General features: G+C 45.3%; 2 protein-coding genes across 3 annotated transcripts in view; both read right to left on the bottom strand.

Annotated features, from left to right (window-relative positions):
• Positions 1-21957, bottom strand: part of LOC142780923 (uncharacterized) — a 326656-nt gene that overhangs the window by 155714 nt on the left and 148985 nt on the right. The window lies entirely within an intron of this gene.
• On the bottom strand, positions 176-2730 carry LOC142780907 (uncharacterized). The gene is made up of 2 exons (XM_075882174.1): positions 1678-2730; positions 176-612 (listed from the first exon to the last, which is right to left on the bottom strand). Exons 1-2 carry the CDS (start codon positions 2618-2620, stop codon positions 230-232), a joined length of 1326 nt encoding a protein of 441 aa, XP_075738289.1. The 5' UTR covers positions 2621-2730; the 3' UTR covers positions 176-229.

The following is a 21957-nucleotide window of genomic DNA, read 5'->3' as shown; positions in this document are numbered from 1 at the left end:
TTCTACCGAGCTTACACACTGCGCCGACAATTCCTGAATCTCCCTGTCCATCCCTGGCCACCAAAACAGTGACCGTGCCACCGCTTTCATTGACGAGGAGCCTTGGTGTGTTTCATGTAGCAGCTGCAACATCCTTTCCTGCGCCTTCCGTGGTATGACGACCCTGTTGCCCCCAATAGATTAGCCGGTGAGCCATCGACAGCTCCATTTTGCGATCAAAAAAGGGCAGCTAGTCGGGCACCATTCCCCTTGTTGTTCGAGGCCAGCCATGCAAGATGTATTCCGCCACACGGGCTAACAACGAGTCCTTGGCAGTGAGCTCCTGCAACTCGTGCGTCGTCACTATACCTTCGTCCAGGGCCTCCAACGACAGGACGTACTCTGGAGGCTCCCCTTCGGCTACTGGTTCCGCTGCCGCCGGGGCTGGTAGTCTGCTGAGGGCATCTGCTGTCAGTAGTTGTTTCCCCGGAACGTACTGTAGCTTGTACTGGTAGCCTCCTAGGAACAGTGCCCACCGTTGAATGCGCGCGGCGGCCATCGGCGGCGTTTGGCGGTCAGGCTTGAGCAGTCCCAGCAGTGGCTGATGGTCGGTTACCAGGGTGAATTGCCGACCTAGGAGGTAGTCACGAAACCGAGAAACGCCAAAAATCAGTGCCAAGGCTTCTCGCTCCAGCTGAGAGTAGTTTCGCTCCGCTTTTGTTAACGTTCTGGAGCGAAAACCGATTGGTCTGTGCTCATTTCCCACCGAGTGAAACAGAACAGCACCCACGCCATACGGGGAAGCATCACATTCTAGCTTCAGTTCCCTGTTGGGATCAAAATGAACGAGAAGCTGCGCATTCTTCAACATTTCTTTCGCTTTCTCGAACGCTGACTGCTGCGGTTCCCGCCATTCCCAACGGGCTCGTTTTTCCATGAGCTGATACAAGGGGCTGAGCACAGTCGACATGTTAGGCAGGAAACGTGCGTAGAATGTGAGCATGCCAAGGAACGAGCGCAATTCGCTAACGTTACGCGGGCGCGGGGCTTGCATGCTGGCGTCTACGTTCTTTTCAATGGGGTGGAGACCTTGTCGATCTATACGATGGCCAAGGTAAGTCACAGAAGGTTGCCGAAGCTTGCATTTGTCAATCCTAAGTTTAACGCCGTGCTCTCGGAACCGCTCCAACACTCTCTTGAGCTGCTGTCCGTTATCACTCTTGCCTTCTGACACTAGCACGTCGTCAAGGTAGGCTTGAACACCCGACAGCCCGCCGAGTACTGCATCCATCTTTCTTTGAAAAATGGCCGGTGCAGAAGCTATTCCAAACGGAAGTCTGTTATACCGGAACAGCCCTCGGTGCGTGTTAATGACGCACAGCCCGCTGGACGCTTCGTCAAGGGGCACCTGATTGTATGCATCTTTTAAATACAAGATGCTGAAATATTCGCCTCCGTTTAAGCTCGCGAACATGTCCTCTATCACCGGAAGAGGGTAATGCTCCACCTCACATGCCGGATTAAGGGTAGCCTTAAAGTCACCACATATCCTCACGCTCCCGTCCTTTTTCAAAACGACCACAATAGGTGTAGCCCATTCTGCATGTTTCACGGGCGCTAGAACACCAAGTGACACCAGCCGATCAATTTCACGAGAGAACTTATCGCGGAGGGCGTAAGGAAGAGATCTGGGCTTACAGAATTTCGGTGCCGCTGTCTCCTTGAGTTTTAGGCTGGCTGGAGGACCCTTGATTAGCCCAAGGTCTGTTGAGAAAACATCCTCGAACTCGCCGAGCAGTCGGTTCAGCCTAGGGTCGCTTGGCTCGGCGCTTGCTGTAGGGTCCGGCGCAGTCAGGTCTCCAATGTGAACGCCCGTCTTGCTAAGCAAAGCAATGAGGTCGCGGCCACATAGGCTGGGTCCTGCACAGTCAAGCACGATGAGCGGGCAAGGCACAGATACACTTTTATACTTCACTTGGAGTTCGAGTTCCCCCAACACCGGAAGCTGTCCCGCGTAACATGACAGCTTGATTCGTGGTGGTTGTAAGTGCGGCCACTGTGCGTGGTGTCGATCGTACACTTGGCGCGATACGACGCACACCGGGGAACCCGTATCCACTTCCATGGCAAGGTCTACGTTGCCCCATCGAAACGTGCGGCGTATGGGTGGTTCCAAACCGTTTTTTCGTCCCGAAATCAACGTCCAAACGTGTGCGCTATTCAAGTCGTCGTTGCTAGACGCGCTTTCAACTGTCAGTGCCTTTACACTCGCTGCCCGCCTTCCCACCTTTGCATCAGTTGGAGCACTGTAGCATTTCTTTGCCAAATGACCGCGCCGCCCACAGTGATAGCAGCGTGCGTTAACCCAGCGGCAGGCGTTATCGTCGTGCTTCGTGCTTCCACATCGGCCGCAGTCATGCGACGCGCCTAGTGTGTGATTACCTCGAGAGGGCGAGCGATGATGGGCTTGCATTTTTAGCACAGTCGGCGGCTCTGCACTCATATCTTTTACATCGCTGTCGGTTGCTTCGGCTGCAATGGACATTGATTCAGCCTCTTCGAGGGTTAAATCTTTATGTGCCAGTAACTGCTTGCGCAAGCTAGTTGAGCGTACGCCGCAAACAATCCTGTCCCTCAACATCCGGTTCAGCGCACTTCCGAAGTTGCAATTGTCTGCTATGCGCCGTATTTCGACTAGGAATGCGTGCACCGACTCCCCTTCTTGTTGGCAACGTGTGAAAAACTTGTAGCTTTCTGCTATCTCGTGACGCTTGGGATCGTAATAGTCATTTAATGCCGCGACCGCTTCGGCGTAAGTAAGGGAATTCGGCGTCCGAGGTGCAATTAGCCCCGCTAGCACTTGCACAGTCTGCGTGCTGAGTGCTGCCACCAGAAGTGCTCTCTGCCTTTTGGAGTCAGTAATGGCATTTGCCTCAAAATACGCTTCAGCCCGAACAAGGTATGGTTTCCACTTATCTCTTGTGTCGTCGAACACTGGAAGCTGGAGGCTGGTCATGGTCGCCGGTACTTGTTGCGGCAGGCCGTCGGCTTCAACTTTCACGGCAGCATGGGTGGTTTCCGGGCTCGTCGCCACTGTTGTAACTTAGGCGCGCGCTTCTTTTCTGTCTCTTTTCGTTCTATTATTCCCCTTTTCCCCCACCCCAAGTGTAGGGTAGCCAACCGAGCCAAGCTTGGTTAACCTCCCTGCCTTTCCTCTCTATTTATCTCTCTCTCTCTCTCTAGGCGCGCGCAGCTGGTTTTGCTGGCGTTACAAACGAAACAAATACAACAGTAGTCATGTTGTTACATGACACGAATCTCATGTTTAGCATGTTCGCACCAGTATCATACCTTCGTCATCCATTCACGTCCTATATTGCCACACTTGGTATGAGTGAAGCTAGCGAAATGGCCACCAGCGCAACATGAGCGTGGCATGTAGTCATGTTGTTACATGACACGGCATCTCATGATTATCATGTTTGCACCAGCCACATACCTTCGTCATTCATTCATGTACCGTAATAACAAATTTGAAATATGTAATGCTAGCGAGACCACCGCGAGCGCATCATGAGTGTGGCATGTAGTCATCTTTCACATGACACGCGTGTCATAATTTGCATAATAGGGTCTGTCGCTTGTGTTCGCCATATAATCTTGACATACGTATCATAATTTTTATGCTATGACTAGTCATATATAGTCTTCATACAGTCACGTTATGCCATACCAAGTTTGGTATCAATACCATTATCGAAACGGCCAGGAGAGCTAAATGTTGTAGGCGTCTAGATAGATAGATAGATAGATAGATAGATAGATAGATAGATAGATAGATAGATAGATAGATAGATAGATAGATAGATAGATAGATAGATAGATAGATAGATAGATAGATAGATAGATAGATAGATAGATAGATAGATGGATAGATAGATAAATAGATAGATATATAGATAGATAGATAGATGGATGGATGGATGGATGGATGGATGGATGGATGGATGGATGGATGGATGGATGGATGGATGGATGGATGGATGGATGGACGGACGGACGGACGGATGGACGGACGGACGGACGGACGGACGGACTGACGGACGGATGGACGGACGGACGGACGGAGGGACGGACGGTTGGATAGATAGATAGATAGATAGATAGATAGATAGATAGATAGATAGATAGATAGATGGGCATGCACAAGAAGGTGCAAAGTATGTGTTCTTTCCCGCTAGGATGTATCCTGTCGTCCTGTCTTTGCTCCCACGCGTAATCTTACTTCATGTGCGGAAAGACAATTCTGGTTTCCTGCTCCTTCAGTTCGCCTATACGTGAAGCTCTATGTTTGCAGTGCATGTATTTTTCTGGCTGCTGTACCATACCAAGCACGCCCAAACTTAGGTCCTTTAAGCAAGTGTTGAGCGTATAAGTTGGCCACGATAAGCGAATATATCTCTCATTGAAGGAACCATGTCTTGCGCGCGCAAACGATGCGTACCCTTGTGTTGAGGGCCTGCGCAGCTGAAAACTAATTTGCATGCACTCGTACAGCCAAATTAACGAGATCACGTGCGCGCATCAGTGGTTGCTTGGTACTGCGGAAAAGTACGAAGCAAGGACAAAAAAAACTACGTACAGCAACCATGGCAGCAGAGCATTAACGTGTTAGCCTATCGCAGCAGCGTCTATGTGCACTCACCGCTGCGTCGGCGAACTATAGTCTTGCACATGCTATTTCAGAATTATTCAAGTTAGGCTGTTGGATGACGGCACCATTCACCTTCAGCGTAAAACTTTTTTCCGCGCATATTCACGCACTGAGGATGTTGCGGATCTGAGAAAGCGGAAGAGGGCGTTTTACGAATACAATTCTTAAACTTCTCAGAAGTTCTTTTCCTTGGTTGCTTTTGCCACTGGCGCTATTCGTTATCCTTATGACAGCGAAAGAATGATGCCTAACAATAATCGGGTCATGCTTCTTAGCGTTAATACCTACGGGCTATCGAAACCAAGCCCCAGTGACGCTAGAGTTACATATTACTGTGACCTGGCATTTTACACACGTGTAGAGTAAAAACATGTTGAGTACCACCATGCTAGAGTAACCATCTGTACACTCGAACTTCTGTCCAAGTCTATTCAGAGGACAGGTTTGCGAGTGCGCGCTCACAGCACTTTCTACAGAACGGGCCATTCACTTGTATGTGCTTAACGTGTCCAACCACAGGATCATGGTTGGAAACATGCAATGCGCCAACAGCCGCATATTTTAACTTTGCGATCATACGTAGAAGCCAGGGCCTACGTTAGTATTCGGAATGCGAAATGTGCTGTTTGCGCTTTAAGCTTGATAGGTTGACAACTTTTATATTTCCCATATACTAAGAGCAGTTGGTTTTCACTATTCTGGGAATTTGCTGGCGTCAAACTTCCACTACGTGAGAGAGAAAATTGCGTGACTTTTATTAAATGAAACCAGGCTTTTAAATATTCATTTTTGTGTGATAGCTGTTACGTGGCTCGAAAATTTACTGAGCGCGTTCTCTCAGTGTACTGAAAAAAAGATCTTTGTTGTTGTAATTTTTATAAAGTTAAATATAGGGCATGGTGTCAGTGACTTTCCCGACAAATACACATATAACTATGTTGTTTAGCCACGGAATGGTAAGCTATCACTCTTTACCGGCTTGGATGCAGCATGTGAAGCGATCAGAAAATTTCCCCTCTGCAGTGGGAGAACGGACAGGGTCAGCAACTTTCGGTTGAGGAGCACGAGAGTGATATTACTCTGAGTGTACACATGGCTGGTTTGTTTGCTATGCATATTTCGCATTACCAGAGCCGAATATCTGAGTGCCGGCAGACTTTCATGCTAATTACTGGAAAAACAATCCAGAGTATAAAAAGCTTAGTTTACTTATTTGCATTGAGAGTTCGCCCAAGGTTTGCCCAGCCGGGCATAAAACATCATAACTTTACTTACTGAAAGCACGAAGGGAAATCCTAAATGTGCGCACAAAAGAAACCCAAGAAGGCCGTTTGCGTATAAGCACCCCGTATATCCGGTGATTTGTCACGACTAAACCCTTGGGTTCATCTCTGGCAACCAGGCGCTCTAAGATTGCCGAGGGGGCACTCCCTTGCACCGGCCGGTTTTTCGTAGAATGCGCCAATTTCTCTGAAGCCAAACAAGTACGGCTTCATCTACTTTGTGTTGTTCTTGTCACACGACATTCTACAAAGTGGAATGAAGTGAGCTAGTGTTCTGTTTACATCGGTTTACTCTTGCACGACATTAGCGATAAAATACGGCAGGACATCATGCATGAGACGAGCTAGCAGGAAGTACTGGCAGATTTCTTGTGCGCTGAAAGCAAGATGAATAGCCGCGTATTCTGCCTAGCGGAACCACGATGTACCATTTTGCTACAAGCAAGGTGTGCTGTCATGAGTAAGCAGAACGAAACCGTTATTGGGTGTCTTTAAATAGCTTGACTTCTGCACAGTACCACCAGTGCATATGCATCAGCCCACGTACTGACAATTTTCTCGCCTCTTTTTTCCCTCTCTAATCTTTATACTGCCCTTTCTCATTACTCCAGCGTGAGGTAGACAACTGGACATGTGCCTGGCTAACCTCCCTGCATGCCTTTCATCTTGTTCTTCCTCCTCGTACTCTATATTCGCCACGCGTAGTCTTCACTAACATGCACTGGTGCATAAGCACACTGTTTAGAGATATGAACTCAATTTCAAATTGGATACTACTAGTTATGCCCAACACAAGCGTTATCCCTATCGGCTGAGCGCATCACAACCAATACGAAGGAAGCCACAGCAACTTTTTCTTCGCACGCTTCCACGACCGCTTATCTAGGTCTTTTTGTTATGGTAAAAGTTAAAGTGGAAAAACTGGATACAGGTTAATGTATGCCTGAAAAAAAAATATGAATCGAAAACGAAACAATCGTTGCTCACAACTCTAACCCCGGTATTAGTATAATTAAATAATTTACAAAGATCAGTCTTTTCGTCATTATTATTATTATTACGCAAGTTACTTGGCATCAGACCTGTATTGCTCAAAAGCTCACATTCGCTATTTATCCTATAGCATTGCCCACCATTTATGCATATTTTGAACGTAGTTCTCATCTATTCACGAAACTAAGTTCGGTGCGCAGTATCCAACCACCCAGCGAGCTACCTTTATTCCAAGCGCGAACTACGACCGACACCTGCGTGTAATTAAACCTTTTCTTTTTTCATGTCTGTAACCCACATTCTCCCTTCACGCCCATCATCAAATTGTTGTTTTCTCTAGGGTGTACATACTTGAGCTTGAGCATAGGCGTTGTACGGTGCAGGTTTAATGTAGCGAAAACCACTTCTCTAAGAGGCCCAGCTTGAACCTTGATGTCCTAGAGAACCCATTGGAATATGCAAATTGGCCCTTTTCGTGGAACAAATAACACCAGCAGTCCAAGATATTTTGGATAGACGTAATTTGCATACGCTTTGCACGAACTTGAATAGAAGAGAACACAATGAGTTTCAGATTTAGAAGCGAGTAATAACTGTGCACACGTTGTTCGTAGCACTGTGTTCTGTAGACGTGTACTAGAAACTGCTTGTTTGTGCTTTGTTTGTGTCAGTTTTTTTTCTCTTTTTTTCTTTTCTCTCTCCTTCATTCTTCCCCCAGCTTTCCTTTCTTCACCTCTTCCCGGAGAAGCGGACAGGTACTGTGCCCTGTAGATGGCAGTTCTCAGCCTGTTTCTTCCCTATTTACTCTCTCTTCCCTTTTTTTCATGCACACAAGCCAAATAAATCGTTTTGGTTTCTTTACATTCTCTAGGTAGGTATTGAAAATGTGAGGGTTATTGAGCTTATTGAGATTGGTTGACTCGAGTTGAATAAACTCTATTTGCCCAACACTTGTTACAGCTTTAGATGCGTAAAACAGTACGACTAGATAATATTCAAGAATAACTTCAGTGAAGTTCTAGTTTAACGCGCCATGAACTCTTAGTTATCAGACTGCTTTTTATTTATTATTGAGAATTTCAATGCAAGTGCATCACTAATCCTTACTTAAAGTGGAAGCTCTAACAATGGTTATGTATCGTAGGTTTTAAAGTTCTGTAGTTTTAACAAGATCTTATGAATAATCTGGTACGTGACGTACTTGATGAGTGTTGGTGGCAGCTCGTTTGCGTTGGTGGCTACTTTACGAACGCGCTTGGTGGCGAAAATTTATGTTTAGTTCTGTGTTAGCAGTAAAGTATTCAGCAGCTGGCTTACTAGTAATTTCCGCAAGTTTGCGTAAAGAAGCTTCATATTTTGAACGTGTGAATTTATGTCCTCAATTTTTGCATGAAACCTAGCTTCAGCCATTTGTATCAATCTTGCCTGCGAGAAATTTGTGTCACCAGTATCTCTGACTCCTGGTGCATTTTTCTTTTCATGTTAAAAGTAAATCGCCAAATGTGCGGGGTGATGGGGATGTGTTGGAGAGAAAACTTTACAGTTGCTGCTGGACTTCTCATTGACTTTGAATATACCAGGCTGACGGGGCTGTTTCATCAATGCTGCAAGAGAGACTCGATACTATAATACTCCAAGACACATACCGAATTTTCGAATGGTGCTTGTCTAGACAACCTCAGTGTCTTTACTTCACTGTCTTTACTTTCTGTCTTTACCAAACTGGGTGGGTTGTTTGTTTCTTCCCTGATGTTTTTCCATCATTTGTTTCCTTTTTGTCGCTTGAAATTTCGTGCGCTTCACAAGCTAACATCCTATTCACATAACCACGAACACCATATGTGCATGCGCACACCAGCTCTTCCCCCACTTGATGGACGATGCCCTGTCATGAAGGGATTCCGACGATGTCATCCTCGATTCCGGCCCCATATTATATTCACAGCAGGCACTCGAGTCTCTTTCGGAATGCCGAGGCAGTACTACTCGTATTCACAATCAATTTGGGACCACATCTTACACGCGGCTCCAAGACCTCTCCATCATCGCCAAAGCCTTGTTTGTCATTAGGGACGTACTTAGTTTCGTATGTTGCTATAGTGGCCTTGTATTGCAGTCGCTGATGAAGTTTATTCGTGGACGCCGAAATGTTTCGCGCTTGTCTTGCTACTATCGCTTTAAATTGAAATAAGGTGGCAAATTGGGTGAGTTGGGTTTGGAGATCGCTTGAACTTCGCCTTCAAGAGCAGAAACGTCATTTTACTTGGGTGTGCGCATTTGCAGTCCGGCATGTTTCGACAGCTACTGAACACTACGTGATGTCGTCTACAGCTTCGGAACAGTTCAAGCCGATTTTTTGTTTCGTTTACCACTTTATTCGCAAAGGACGTCGAAGCGCCTCCACGCGCCATAAATTGGTGTAGCAGCTACAAAGTGCGCAGCAAAAGTAAAGAAAGATTGCATACGAGTCACATTCCCCTCACTATTCGCTTCAGTATTGTACAGCTCCCTTGTACTGTGGCAATCAGTCTAAGGAATGCTAAGAAAGAGAGATAGCGACGCAACGATGTTCTCCTTAGTGTCCAAATTCAGCCCGTTTCTCTAGCTAAGCTGGTAAGCTGTTCAATCGGTGCCTCGAATCTACGACAGCTTGCCAGTCGGGCTCCTCATAATGACGCGGATAAGAGGTCGTCACACCACAGGGTCATTCCAAGCCGACGGCGTTTATTGCCGTCCGTAACGGGAGCCTCTCTGTGTAGATAAGTGTGTCGCTTCTTGCCTGATTGAAGGCAGAGCATAATGCCGCACAACAACTCGCAGTATCGTTTCATCTGGTAAGGCTAACTTCTTTAACGTGCGAGTCTTTCGACAGGTCAGAGTCACATGCTTAGCGTTCTCCTCAGTTTATTTTTTTTCTGCTGTCGCACAGTAATGCTCGACTGCAGCAATATTTCCCAAGGTGTTCTTTTACTGTGCAATATGCAAGAATACTCCGTCAACAGGAGTGTACACAACTGTAGAATCGAAAGAATGTGTTTAGCTGTAAAATACTGTTGATATACGCAAACAAGATTATTCAGTTATATTTTATTTTTTTATTAAAGCTATCCTTGCGTAATTAACCACAATTGTGCGCACTTACATTTCGCTAGGCTGACTGCTTTCTACTCATTACCCGCAGTGGCGGCATAGTGGTTACGCTGCTCGAGTGCTGACCCGAAGGTCGCAGGCTCGAATCCTGGCTTCAACGACAGCATTTCTATGGACGTAAACTGTTATCGGCGTATGCGATTAGACTCAGGTGTATCTCACCCCTTCACTTCTCCTTCACTTGAACTTGACTTGCCACCGCCTTCCATGCATTTCATGGAGACGAGCTTTTGCGTTTGTGTTTCTTTACCATCGCCTGAATGCTGCATATGTGCTGACAGTATGGATAAAATAAAACAGTATAAAAATAAATAAATCAACGTGTTCGGAACGCGTTCGGGTGGCACTGAAGGTACGGGGTGGCAAATCTAGTAAAGAAGCGTTTCCAATGCGAATGCATTTCTTAGCCGGTCTATGTCACACATCCGGCGTGTTCCGCGGTGGTGTCTGCGCGCCGGTAGTGGTTATCTCGCCGCTCTTAATCCCTCTCCCATAGCAACAGGCGTGGGCACGCGCTCTTATCCTCGCCCCTAGCAACTGGAGCATGCGGTGCAAGAGAGTGTAGGAGAGGGTAGGTGTGGTGCTTCGCCACGTCTTCTCTCGCCGTTCACGCTCTCTTCTCCATGCGCCCGACTATCCCGTCCGCTCGCGCCTTACTATCGACAGTTCGCTGGCTGCGCACCTCTCAAAAACATCCGGAAGGGTGTGCTCGAGACGCCCCTATGGAACGCCAATCGCGAGCCGAGAATGCGGGTGCCCCTTCGCTCGCTCCTCACTCTCGACCGTACACTTTCCGGGTGCCCCTCATGGCGATGGCAGACGTCGGTGAAGGTGAATGTCTGACGGCAACGGTACCCTCTCTCGGCGCATTAAATGCCTTCGCATTTACTCACAATTCCATTCAGGGACGTAGGGGCATTTTTAAATAGAGGCCGTAAGAAAATCAAGGCCTTAGAAATTTCCGCAGCCCTCCACAATGCCATCTCTCGTTATCAAATCGGGGTTTTGAGGCTTAAAGCCTTTGCAGTTGTTAATATTATTAGTTACCCATTTGGAAGCCTCTTATTTCTGACTTACCAAATGCAGGGTACGTGTGTCTTTCGTATACGCGCATGCATCATAAAGACATTGGCATTGGCTTCGAAAGAAATATTTTGCGACCGAACACGCGAAAGATGTCTTTAGTAAGTGCCACTTGTTATTGGTGGGCTGCCTTCGAGGTTTATGGGCAATGTCTAAGTTAGCAGACGTATAATTAATTATCTTTGTACTAAATTAACGCTCTGGTGTGTAATGCAATCATGGCTTGCAGGCGTGCTTCTTTGCAACACAAGACCTGAATGAAGCCGACTTAGCATAACATTGCTGGTTCTTCGTTGATGTTTATTTATAACTCTTATAAACAAAATAATGGAAGGAATCCAAATAAGTTTAGAAGGAGAGATCGACAAATTTTCATGAAATTGCTGTTTTCTTTGCAGCTCATCCTAATGCCGGGGACTTTTGCTAGAGATGTCAAAACCCCTGATAAAGTACCAAAACTTCAGGCATGTGATCCTTCACTGAGTTACTGCACCGAATGTGCATTGTAAATTTGGCAAATGAAATTTTTTCGTTGGAATAACGCAATTTATCCGACCTCGAACATAGGTCGGATCACTAACTGACAAATTAGGTTACACTGACTCAGACATATCATTTCGTGAGCTTGAGTTTCAGCGATGTCGGCGTTATGTTACTGAGTTTGTTAGTGAGTTTAAATTTGAGCGCGTCCGGTTAAGGACAATTTCGATCAGCCTGATCCTGAGTGAGCTGTAAGCGGCATGTGTACCACCACAGTCTCAGTGAGCTCTACTTCTTCCTACAACCTTTGGACTCGAATAGCACCTGTTTTTTGTCAACCCAGAACCATATTTCTTCTATTTCTGCTTGAAGCAGTTGAATGTAGTGAACTCAAAATAAACTAGTTATTAATGAAAAAAAGATAGAACACCATTCCCCGTTTCTTTTTCTGGCTGCCGGCTAGCACAGAGCGAGTGAACTAAGCCAGTCATGCTGCCTTTGATTTCCACAATACCAAGCACCGGCACCAACCACCTGCTGTTGGCCCTATTCAGGTGAATAATTTTTGTCGTGCCTTCCAGCTGCTTTTTTGCCACATTCCAGTCACAAGCTTCACTCCTCTTCATACCCATATACCCGTCTCCAGTATATGCTGTAAACACTGTTATCCGGCATTTGCTATTGCCAGCTTCACCTCGCTGACTCTTCTGTGACGGAATTCTAGATTTATAATATTTGACTTTTTTTTCTGTTCAGCTGATTTTTCTTTGTGTCACTGCCTGCTTGGAACGTAATGGGAAAATATCCGCACTTATTTGCTATTGAGATTATGCCCTTCGTAGCGAGCCAGAGCAAATAGCGACACTCGGAGGCGAAGATGAGGATTGGAATCTTTTTTTATATTTTTCCTGTCATTGAACAAAGTAAACGCTTATTGGATGTTGACTTTACCAGAATTTGTTACATTCATTGGCAAGTACTCGCTAAGGCTAATAAAACTGAAGCAAATAAAATGCTGCAATTATTACCAACTCAGTAAACTTCCCGGCTAATGGCAGTAGCCCTACGCGAGTTATCAACACCGGAACAGACAGACTGACTAACCACTAAACAAATAATCAACTAATTATCCAACTGACGGATTAACAACCACAACAACACTACCATTACTACTACTACTACTACTACTACCTTACTGTGATAACCTGAATCGAAACTTTTGACGGCACTGCGTTCATTGTAAGGTTGCTCGGACCGCTTTAGTCTCCAATGCAAACATGCTTAAGAATTTGGGTAGAAGCATGAGCCAACGTAACCGTTGCTTTCTGCACTCATACCTCTACCGAAGCCAGGAAGTCTTGTAGCGCGCTGAAATGAGCACATTCATGTTTCTTACAGCAGAATGCCGAGAATTCAGAAAGTGCTCATTTAGTGCTGTCTGCCGCGTTCCTCCAGTACCCAGCAAATATGAGGTGTTTCTGTAGAAGGAGCAGGAAACGTCTCACGAGTGATAAGCGAAACAAAAGTGCAGAAAAATCTCTTTGCGAGTGCGGCCGCTAACATGCGTCGGGTGGGTTGGGCGGGAAAAGAGCAAAGAGGAGGGCAGCTGATGGAGACGTTGTAGCCACTTCGAGCACAGAGAACTGGATTGTCTCAGGCAACGTACATAAGTAAAGTGCTTGTTGGTTTGCCTTTTACAGAAGGGCTTTCGGGAAGCGTCCCCGCGGAGATCAAGGGATTACGCAAAGTATTACAGTTCAGCGAATATTTCGAAAGCGTGTGCCATTGGCATATGCATGCCCAATGTTCATGCGTTAAAGAAGCAAAATATACAACCTATAAAGCTATTAGCTTGCGTAGCTACTGCTTTGTCACTTGTAAAAGACAAAGTGAAAAGGGGGTGGGGAATATACTGCGTTTGTAAGCAACCACCTTAACGCCTGGAAGAGTAACAACCATTCTGTATTTAATCCTAAACTAATCGCCTTTACATATATATTATTATAATTTAGAACTGTGACCGAGAAAAAAGTATATATATATATATATATATATATATATATATATATATATATATATATATATATATATATATATATATATATATATATATATATATAGAAGAGAGAGAATAAAATGAAAGGTGAGCAGGTTAACAGGCATAGGAGCATCTGGTTTGCTACCCTTCCACAAGGAAAGGAAAAATGGGGAATAAATATGAGAAAGCAAAATAGACGCGCGAAAGAGAAAAGAAAAAAAAAGTGAGCTAGGGTGCTATAACCTATTAAATAAGCCACTACTACGCAAAAAATTCAATAAGTCCTTCACAGATTTACTATGCGAAGACATACTTTGTCGCCTTTCAAGCACTGACTGTTTTGACAAGGATTTGTCGCCAAGGCGAGCTAACACAGCAGCTACCTGTTGTCTTTGCACGCTGTAACGAGGGAAGTGACAGAGAACGTGCTGTATCGTTTCATCGCTGCCGCTATGATCGCAAGCAGCACTGTCTTTTATTCTGATTCGGAAGGCGAAAACTTTGGTGAAAGCAACACCAAGCCACAGTCACCAAAGCACCATTGTCTCAAGTCGAGATAGTCCGGAAGGAGGCCGAAGTCGACGAGACGTGTCCAGCCTATGCAGTCGCGTGTGCCGTAAGCACTCAGCGTTTCACGGGGATTTTACTTCATCATTAGCGATTCTTCAGATTTTCATTGCAGCATCAGTCCTTAAAAACGGAATATATTCTTCTTCACCATCTGTGTGTGCTGATCAAGCTGCATCGGCAAGTTCGTTGTCCAATGTGCCTTAGTGACTTGGAAGCCACTAAAACGTGATCTCGTGTTGTTTGTCGAAGAGGTGGTGAAGTAACTCTTTAATTTCCAAGACTATTTGTTCATGAAGTCCCCGGCGTAAAGCGAACACTAAACACTTCAGTGCTGCTTTGTAATTCGCGAACACGCTCCATTTCTAGGCTTCTTGGTGCTTAATTACTTTAACTGCGCTACGCAGAACAACAAGTCCCGCAGCTGTCGATGACGTCTGGTGAGATAACCGAATCTTCGTCATTGTCGCTGTTGCAGGAAAGATCACCGACCCTGCAGGCCCATCTACTTTAGTAGAATCGTCAGTATATAAATGGTTATACCCACTGTACTTCTAATACAACAATAGAAGAAGGAGGTGCTTTAGCGCTGGAGATGAGAACTGAGCTTTTGACGGCATGCCTATAACTGTGAATTCACCATGTGAATTAGTCATGCAGCATGAGGGAGTTGCGATTCTGGATGGAGTTGTATATCACGTTGGTGTGCGTGTACGATATGTCAAGACTGTATTGCAAAATGATGCATGAGGTCGGTCTTCTGGCAGTGAGGCTAGATGATAGGCAGGGGCGCGAGTAAGATGCCTCACGTCTTCTCTGAGCACGTCCGTTACAATATGCGTCTTGAGCGGGCAGTCATTTGCGATCGCAATTGTCTGAGCTGTTGACGAACATCGCGGTAGCCCCAGACAAACTCGAACAGCCATTGCCTGGATGCTTTAGAGAGTGCGAACACTCGTTCGACAGGTACTAGTAAAAATAGGCAAGCTGTATCGCAAATAGCTCAGAAAAAGCATCTTGTACAATTGAATTATTGCATGTACTGAACTTCCCCAGGTTTTTCCTCCAAGATACTTGAATAAGTCAGCAAAGTCTGCAGCCTTCTCTTCAAGTGGGCCGCATGTTGGCCCCAGCAGAGGTCTTTATCAATGAATACGCCAAGAAATCAGTGCGTCTTGGCATACGGTATGTCTTGGCCGTCGATAGATATAGCGTATGGTCTCATGGGCTTTCGACTAAAAGCAATCAATGCGCATTTTGCTGGCGAGGTCTTCAGACCCTGTTCATTGATGTACACTGATAGCAACAACGCAGCTTTCTGAATATTGCGCGTATCTGAGGTTTTGTCACGCAAGAAGCCCAGACGCAGATGTCGTCAGTGTACATAGATAGCTTGACCACACTCAGCAGTCGTTCCACAAGACCAAAGAGAGCGAGGTTGAAGAGGGTTGGATTCAAGACGCGACCTTGCGGGACTCCACGATGCGTGGGGTGTTGGAAGGTTGGACAATCTGCAGTGTTCACAAACAAGGTCCACCCTTGTAAATACCTGCGTGTCCAACAATACAGTTGTCCACCTAGGCCCATTGACTCAATGGTTTCGAGGATGGCGTCATGAATAACGTTGCCGTATTCTCCTTTTACATCAAGTAACATGGCCACAGATAATCATTTACATACCTTTTGATGCTGGACATACGTCACAAGATATATAACATTGTTGATGGAACATCAATGACGGCGAAAACCAGCCATGGCGTTTGGATATATCTCGTAATATTCAAGGTACCATTCAAGTCTGGCCTATATCATTCTCTCCATTACCTTTCCAACACAATTTGAAGGTGCTATCGGTCGGTAAGAGGTAATGTCTAGAAGAGATTTGCTAGGCTTAAGAAGCGGTACCAAGCTGCTAAACTTCCAATCTTGTGGAACGACGCCAGCTTGGCACGATTTGTTGAACATATTAAGGAGCGCTTCTCATGCCCGTTCACTAAGGTGGCATAACATCCGGTAAGAAATGTCATCAGGGCCAGTCGACGACGACCTATAACATAGGATGAGCACTGCATCATGTTCCTGTGATGTAAACGATAGATTCATGCCCGCGTTCCATGAGTTAGGTATTCGGTTCGGTTTACCTAGGCTTGTGTACGTTGTCTGGCCCACAATCACAGCGCAGAACTCTTCTGCCTCCTCAATTCCATGTCGGAGATGGAAAAGTGCAGGAGCTCTGAAGGGAAAGCGCTGCTCATGAACAGAATGTAAGCCTCGCACAGTTCTCAATATCTGAGACAGTGATTCATGAGGACCTAGCGACGCACAGAATTTTCTCCATCATTGGGTGTCGAATTTGTCGAGGCACCATTGTATCTTCCTTTGGATGCGCCGAGCTGTTCGTAGATCGTCTGTGGAATTGGTGCGTCGGTATCTTCTTTCGGCACGACGGTGGATCGCACGAAGTCTCTCTAGCTCGAGAATAAATTCAGAATACTTCAGAGAGCATATTATTGTGCGCATAGCCGCATGTGCAGTTTCCCTAACAGCTTGCTGAAAACCATGGGAGAAGCCTTCCTCACAAGCATCCTCAAGTTAAGTTTTCAACATATCTCAGTCGATTCTTCGCGTCGTGGTAGATTAGTACGTGTTCGAAGTATCTTTGATCTTCAGGTAAGTGGGAATGCGGTTGCTTCTTTGTGTTTCAACGTCCGAAAACCACTTCACCCGTGTAGCGAATCGGCGTGACACAGAGGACAAATCAAGGCTGCTACGATATGTGGTGCCTCGGAAAATCGTAGGACTTGCGTCATTTAGAAGGACGAGACCATGGTTGGAAACCAATGATGCAAGGCGTCGTCCTGCTGAGTTAACCCTTGAGCTTCCCCAAATAGGATGATGCGCATTGAAGTACCCGGTGATAACCAACGGACCCGGATGTGCCCTTAATATGCCGTCGAGTTTGTTGGCGCCGAATCGACTTTATGGGGATATATATACACCCAGGAGTGCGAATGTCACCTTTCCATATTTAACAGTCAAGCACACATACTGATTGTCTTCGTGAGTTTGTACTGTCTGAACGACGTAGGTAAGCTCCCTGCGAATAAATACAACAACCTTGCTACTTTTGATGTCATTTGATGAAAAAAATGACTCGTAGCTGGATAGTCTGATTGGGCGCGACAATTCCGGTTCACATATAACCAGGATAGAAAATTGATATAAACGAACGAACTGACGGAAATCAAAGATGCGAGATGTAAGACCTCTTGGGTTCCACTGAAACATGGACGACTCTCTGACCTCTTGTCGAAACGAATTGTGATTGTCGGCCATGGTTTTACTGGAGGCTTGCAAGGACCGGGCTCAACGCGTCTAGCACTTGTAGGCCGTTCCTAGCAGTAGGCGTATCAATGCTTGTCAGAAGACATGTGATGATACTCACAATAGATCGCAGCATAGGAATGATTTGACAATCTGCTGTCGGAGCCTCGTCAACAGTAGCATTGGCTTTCACTGGAAGCAGAGAGCGGGTAGGCTGCTTAGAAGGCCGTGCGTTCGCGAGTGCCGGCCAGCCTTCAGGGGAGAGAGGTTTCGCCGGTGGAGGTATTTTTGGACTCTCCGGTTTTCTGCTAGATGTTGATGTTGGTGTCAATTTAAGTGGTGCATGAACATCACCATGACGGGAGCACTTCCGTCGGTGGTGACATCGACGCCGGTTTTTCTGTGAAGCTTCTCTACGGGTGGAGTTATCCCAGACCTCCACGAACGCGTTCGATGCTCTACCACTGAGCTACAAGGGCGACTATCCCCTCAGCCACTTTATTGGGTATATATGTGAATTAAACGTGGGAGTGTCTGTCAGTCAGTACCTAGAACGCGTAGTGATGTTACGCATGAAGATATTTTTTTTTTTCTTGCGACGCGGTCGAGGCACCCAAGAACCAAAGTTAGGTTATAGTAAATGATAAGGCTACCAAAACTTGAAACGGAGTATAACTACTTTATCGCATTGTACTCTTGAAAGCGATGCTTTATCGTCCTTGAAGTTTTCTTTCTTTTTCTGGTTGATCTTAGATAAATTTTCAGTGGATATTTTATGATTTTAAACGATGTTTTTAAAGTAACGAGCTTAAAATGCAATTTACTTGATTTCGGTGACACATAATCAGTTACATGAAGCATAGACAAAGTTTTTTTTATTATTATCATACATACGATTTTCCTATACACCACTAATGGTCCATTTTCGATTTTCATAAAGTATCTTAGGTGTTTGTTAGACAAAATATCACAGCATATCCACGAAGTGAATAATGATGAGTGGGGCGAAGCTTCGGAGGCTTTAACGGTCAACGGGAAATCCTCTGTGTGCCTGTCCGTTCGTCCATCTGTCCATTCGTCCATCCGTCCGTCCGTTCGTCCGTCCGTCCGTCCGTCCGTCCGTTCGTCCGCACCTGCTGAGTGAGTCATAGAACTGGGTGGTCACGTACCAAAAGAGATAGGCAAGTAAAGACCCACGATTTAATGAGCTTCGCCCCTAAAAACGAAAGTTTCTCACGCACGTGGGAGTGCTGAAAATTCAGAACATCTAAAACTTAATCCGAAAAGGTGTGATCACTCATATACAGACATAAATATCCTTGAACATGTCATCAACCACCATGTTGGGCGTGTTCTAATTATTCAAGTTTGAGTTAGGAAAAGTTTAGATGTGTGCACCAAATTTTACAGAACCAAAGTAAACACAAAGGCAATTACATAAAACCTTCCGTCTGTGTTTTTCTCTCTCTCATTGTAGTATAGTAGATTGGTACAGCGTGCAAATTCTCCATTGCGGCTTCAAGAACACGCCTAGGAGACCATTTATGCATAAGCATGAAATGGCCTGGAAGGATAAAAGAAGTCATTAGCTTGAGTCCTCACGTTTTACGTCAGCCTTCAGGAGGCTTCTTTCTGCGCATCGCTCAGCATTCTCCGGAATTCTGAGGAGGTAATTTCATGATGGACGCCATCGTCGCCGGCACGCATCGTCAGTTTGAAGCTTCGCAGCACGGCTCCATTTCAACCAAACGTCGCCGAAGTTCCTTCACGCGTATTTGAAAAATCGCGGCACTGTTCAGGCTCCCTCCTCTATTTCACTGGTCTCGCCTGTGCGGATGGACTTTCTGGAGCCTTTGCGTTTGATATTTGTTTCAGCATGAGTGTTGACGCACGGTTAAGTAGAGGCGCTGTTCGCGGTTTCTGCCAACAGAAACGCACCCAGATATCATCAATGCATTCACAAGCAGAGCCATGCTTGTGAATGCATTGACGTGAATGCATATTCTGTTGCTAGAGCCACGCACTAGCAACAGAATATTGCTATGGCATTCAACCCCTAAAGCCGAAGCTGAAGGGTTCCCCAATTTTTAAACAGCTTGCCCGACTCACTGTTTTCATACAGTGCGCTGTTGTGGCAACTTGCGAATAAAACGGCGAATCCCAACAATCTTTGTTCATACTCAAGAAAATCTCAATTTAAATCTGCACTGAAGGTTGCAGATCTGCAGTTGATGCAACGTCTTTTCTGCATGTCTTCGTAAATGCACGACACTACCCGATGATGGACCCTCGATGTTCAGAAGCAAATGGTTGAATCCTGGCTCATCTGCTTTGGTGATAAGGAAAATTGTAGAATAATAATAAAAAAACACATTAGTTCAATTCCGTTTAAGACACCTTCTATGTTTAGCATAAAATGCCTAAGTTGTGAGCGCCGATTAAAGAATGAGGGATAAAATAAGAGCTACCGTTCTTTTGGAGAATAAAGGTGGCAGCTGGTATATTTTCACTCCACCGTTGCTTTTTTTCTTCAGGTGCATATTTACGGTCATTCGCTTTTCTACTGACAACAGTCCAACTATGTGACCAATTTCGGCTAGGTGATGGCTTTTTTTGACACCGGGGTTAGTTGTGTCTCTTTGGTTCCAGTGCGTGTCTTTAAGTATACGTTATCGACTGCAGGACAGTGATGCTGGACAATAAAATACCTCCACTAGCAAAAGAAAAAAAAAAGAAGTCACACTGTTCTAATTTGTCTAGGCGAAGTTTATGACAGCTGCGACGAAAGCCGTTGCATCTTTCTTCCACTCTCTTTTGTATCGAACAGGTAAGCGGGTCGAAGCTTGCAGGTTGAACCGCCGTATTTTACTGACTGCGCCCAGCCCTGCAGCCCATATGAGCACTGAAAAAGATAATAGTTGACGAGGAGAGCACATGGCCGGCGTTCGCATAAATCCCCTCAATAAATCAGGCCGCTCCGCTTGAAGAGGCGACCTGCGAAAGCCGGTGTGCGCCGCCAACAAAAACACGCAGTGCAGCAAAGGTTGCACCTGCTGTGCTGGCGTACTTCCTCGTTTCCGGGATTTTTCTGGTTCTTCACGTTGATTCGACTACCTTGCGGAATCTTCGTTTCCTCAGTCTCTGACTTCCAGCCCTGTGCGGCTCTTTTTTATCTCCTTGGAATTCCTTCTTCAGTAAACATTGCTTCCGATTCAAAGTTGCTTTGGAAGCACTTGGTCTCAGGCTTCTAACTTTTCGCGCACCAGTCTTCTTAAAATCACAATAAAATTTTAAACAAAGGTGGTGTACACAGGCAGACTTCATGCTGTAGTTTCTCATAGCAGTTTGGTCTGCGTTTGTGTGACTGGTTTTGACGTAACTACTTAGTAGGCCGCCTAAGGCTGTCTTGTTTCTTGAATGACAGCAAAATTTATAAACAGTGCAGAAACAACTTCTTTTTAGTGTCGGAATAGAATTTTCTTTCTGTTGATGTTTTTGATGTGCCCCCATTCACCTCGCAAGTAAACAAAGGTAGTCGCTTTTAGGTGCCTCCAAAGAAAATTATAACTACTTGATAAAGTACCAACCGAAGACAAACATTCGTATGAGAATGCTGCTGGCTACTGCTGAAGATAACATGAAACAACCTGCCCTCTTCCTTTTACTAGCATATTGGAAATTGTAGAATCTCTTCAAATAATTCGTAATAGTTCGTAAGAGTAAGAGTAAAATTGAAAAAAATCACAAAAAAACTGGTGTAATGCTTTCATATACAGGGTGGCCCCACTGTCTTTAGGCAGGGTCGAAGAAAAATTGGGTACTTTTAGACTTCTACTTCTAGAGTTCAATGGGATAGCGATATCCTGCCCGTGGTGCGTAATTCAACCCCTTAGCGCATACTTTCTATTGTATGATATAAATCGACAAGTTTAAGTTGTAGATTACTAAAATGTAATCAACATTACTGGAAGTGACTCTTGCCAGTGAAGCTTCCGCACAGCATCGCATTCGGTGTAATGAGTAGAATGCTGCAAACCGCGAGCAATGATGCGCATGGAAGGTTTTCAAACTTGCCTTTGCATCCACTACGTATATTACGACAGTATGCGCCTTTTGTAAAAAGTGGCTCGCTTCGAACCTCGACGTAATGTTTTTTTAATCTTCAACCAGTTATATGTTTAGTTATCTAGTTTTTAATGCAACAAACCTTGGCGAAGATTACAATTAGAAAAATTTAAATCACTTTGCAAAGCATCTGATCAGATAGTTTGTAAGTTTCTAGCAACTACGCTGTGTGCTTTTTTTTTCGCCACAGATGTCCTTAATACAGGAAATGAAATTGCACG

This window comes from Rhipicephalus microplus, chromosome 2 (assembly GCF_043290135.1).
Source record: "Rhipicephalus microplus isolate Deutch F79 chromosome 2, USDA_Rmic, whole genome shotgun sequence".
In the NCBI taxonomy this organism is placed as follows: domain Eukaryota; kingdom Metazoa; phylum Arthropoda; class Arachnida; order Ixodida; family Ixodidae; genus Rhipicephalus; species Rhipicephalus microplus.
Note: the sequence above shows the minus strand (reverse complement) of the source record. Positions and strands in the feature narration are given on the sequence as shown.

Coding starts and splice junctions, on each gene's coding strand:
- LOC142780907 (XM_075882174.1), bottom strand. CDS start 2,620: ATGTTGAGGGACAGGATTGTTTGCGGCGTACGCTCAACTAGCTTGCGC. Junction 613..1,677: donor GACAGCGGCACCGAAATTCT/GTAAGCCCAGAT, acceptor ACTACCTCCTAG/GTCGGCAATTCACCCTGGTA.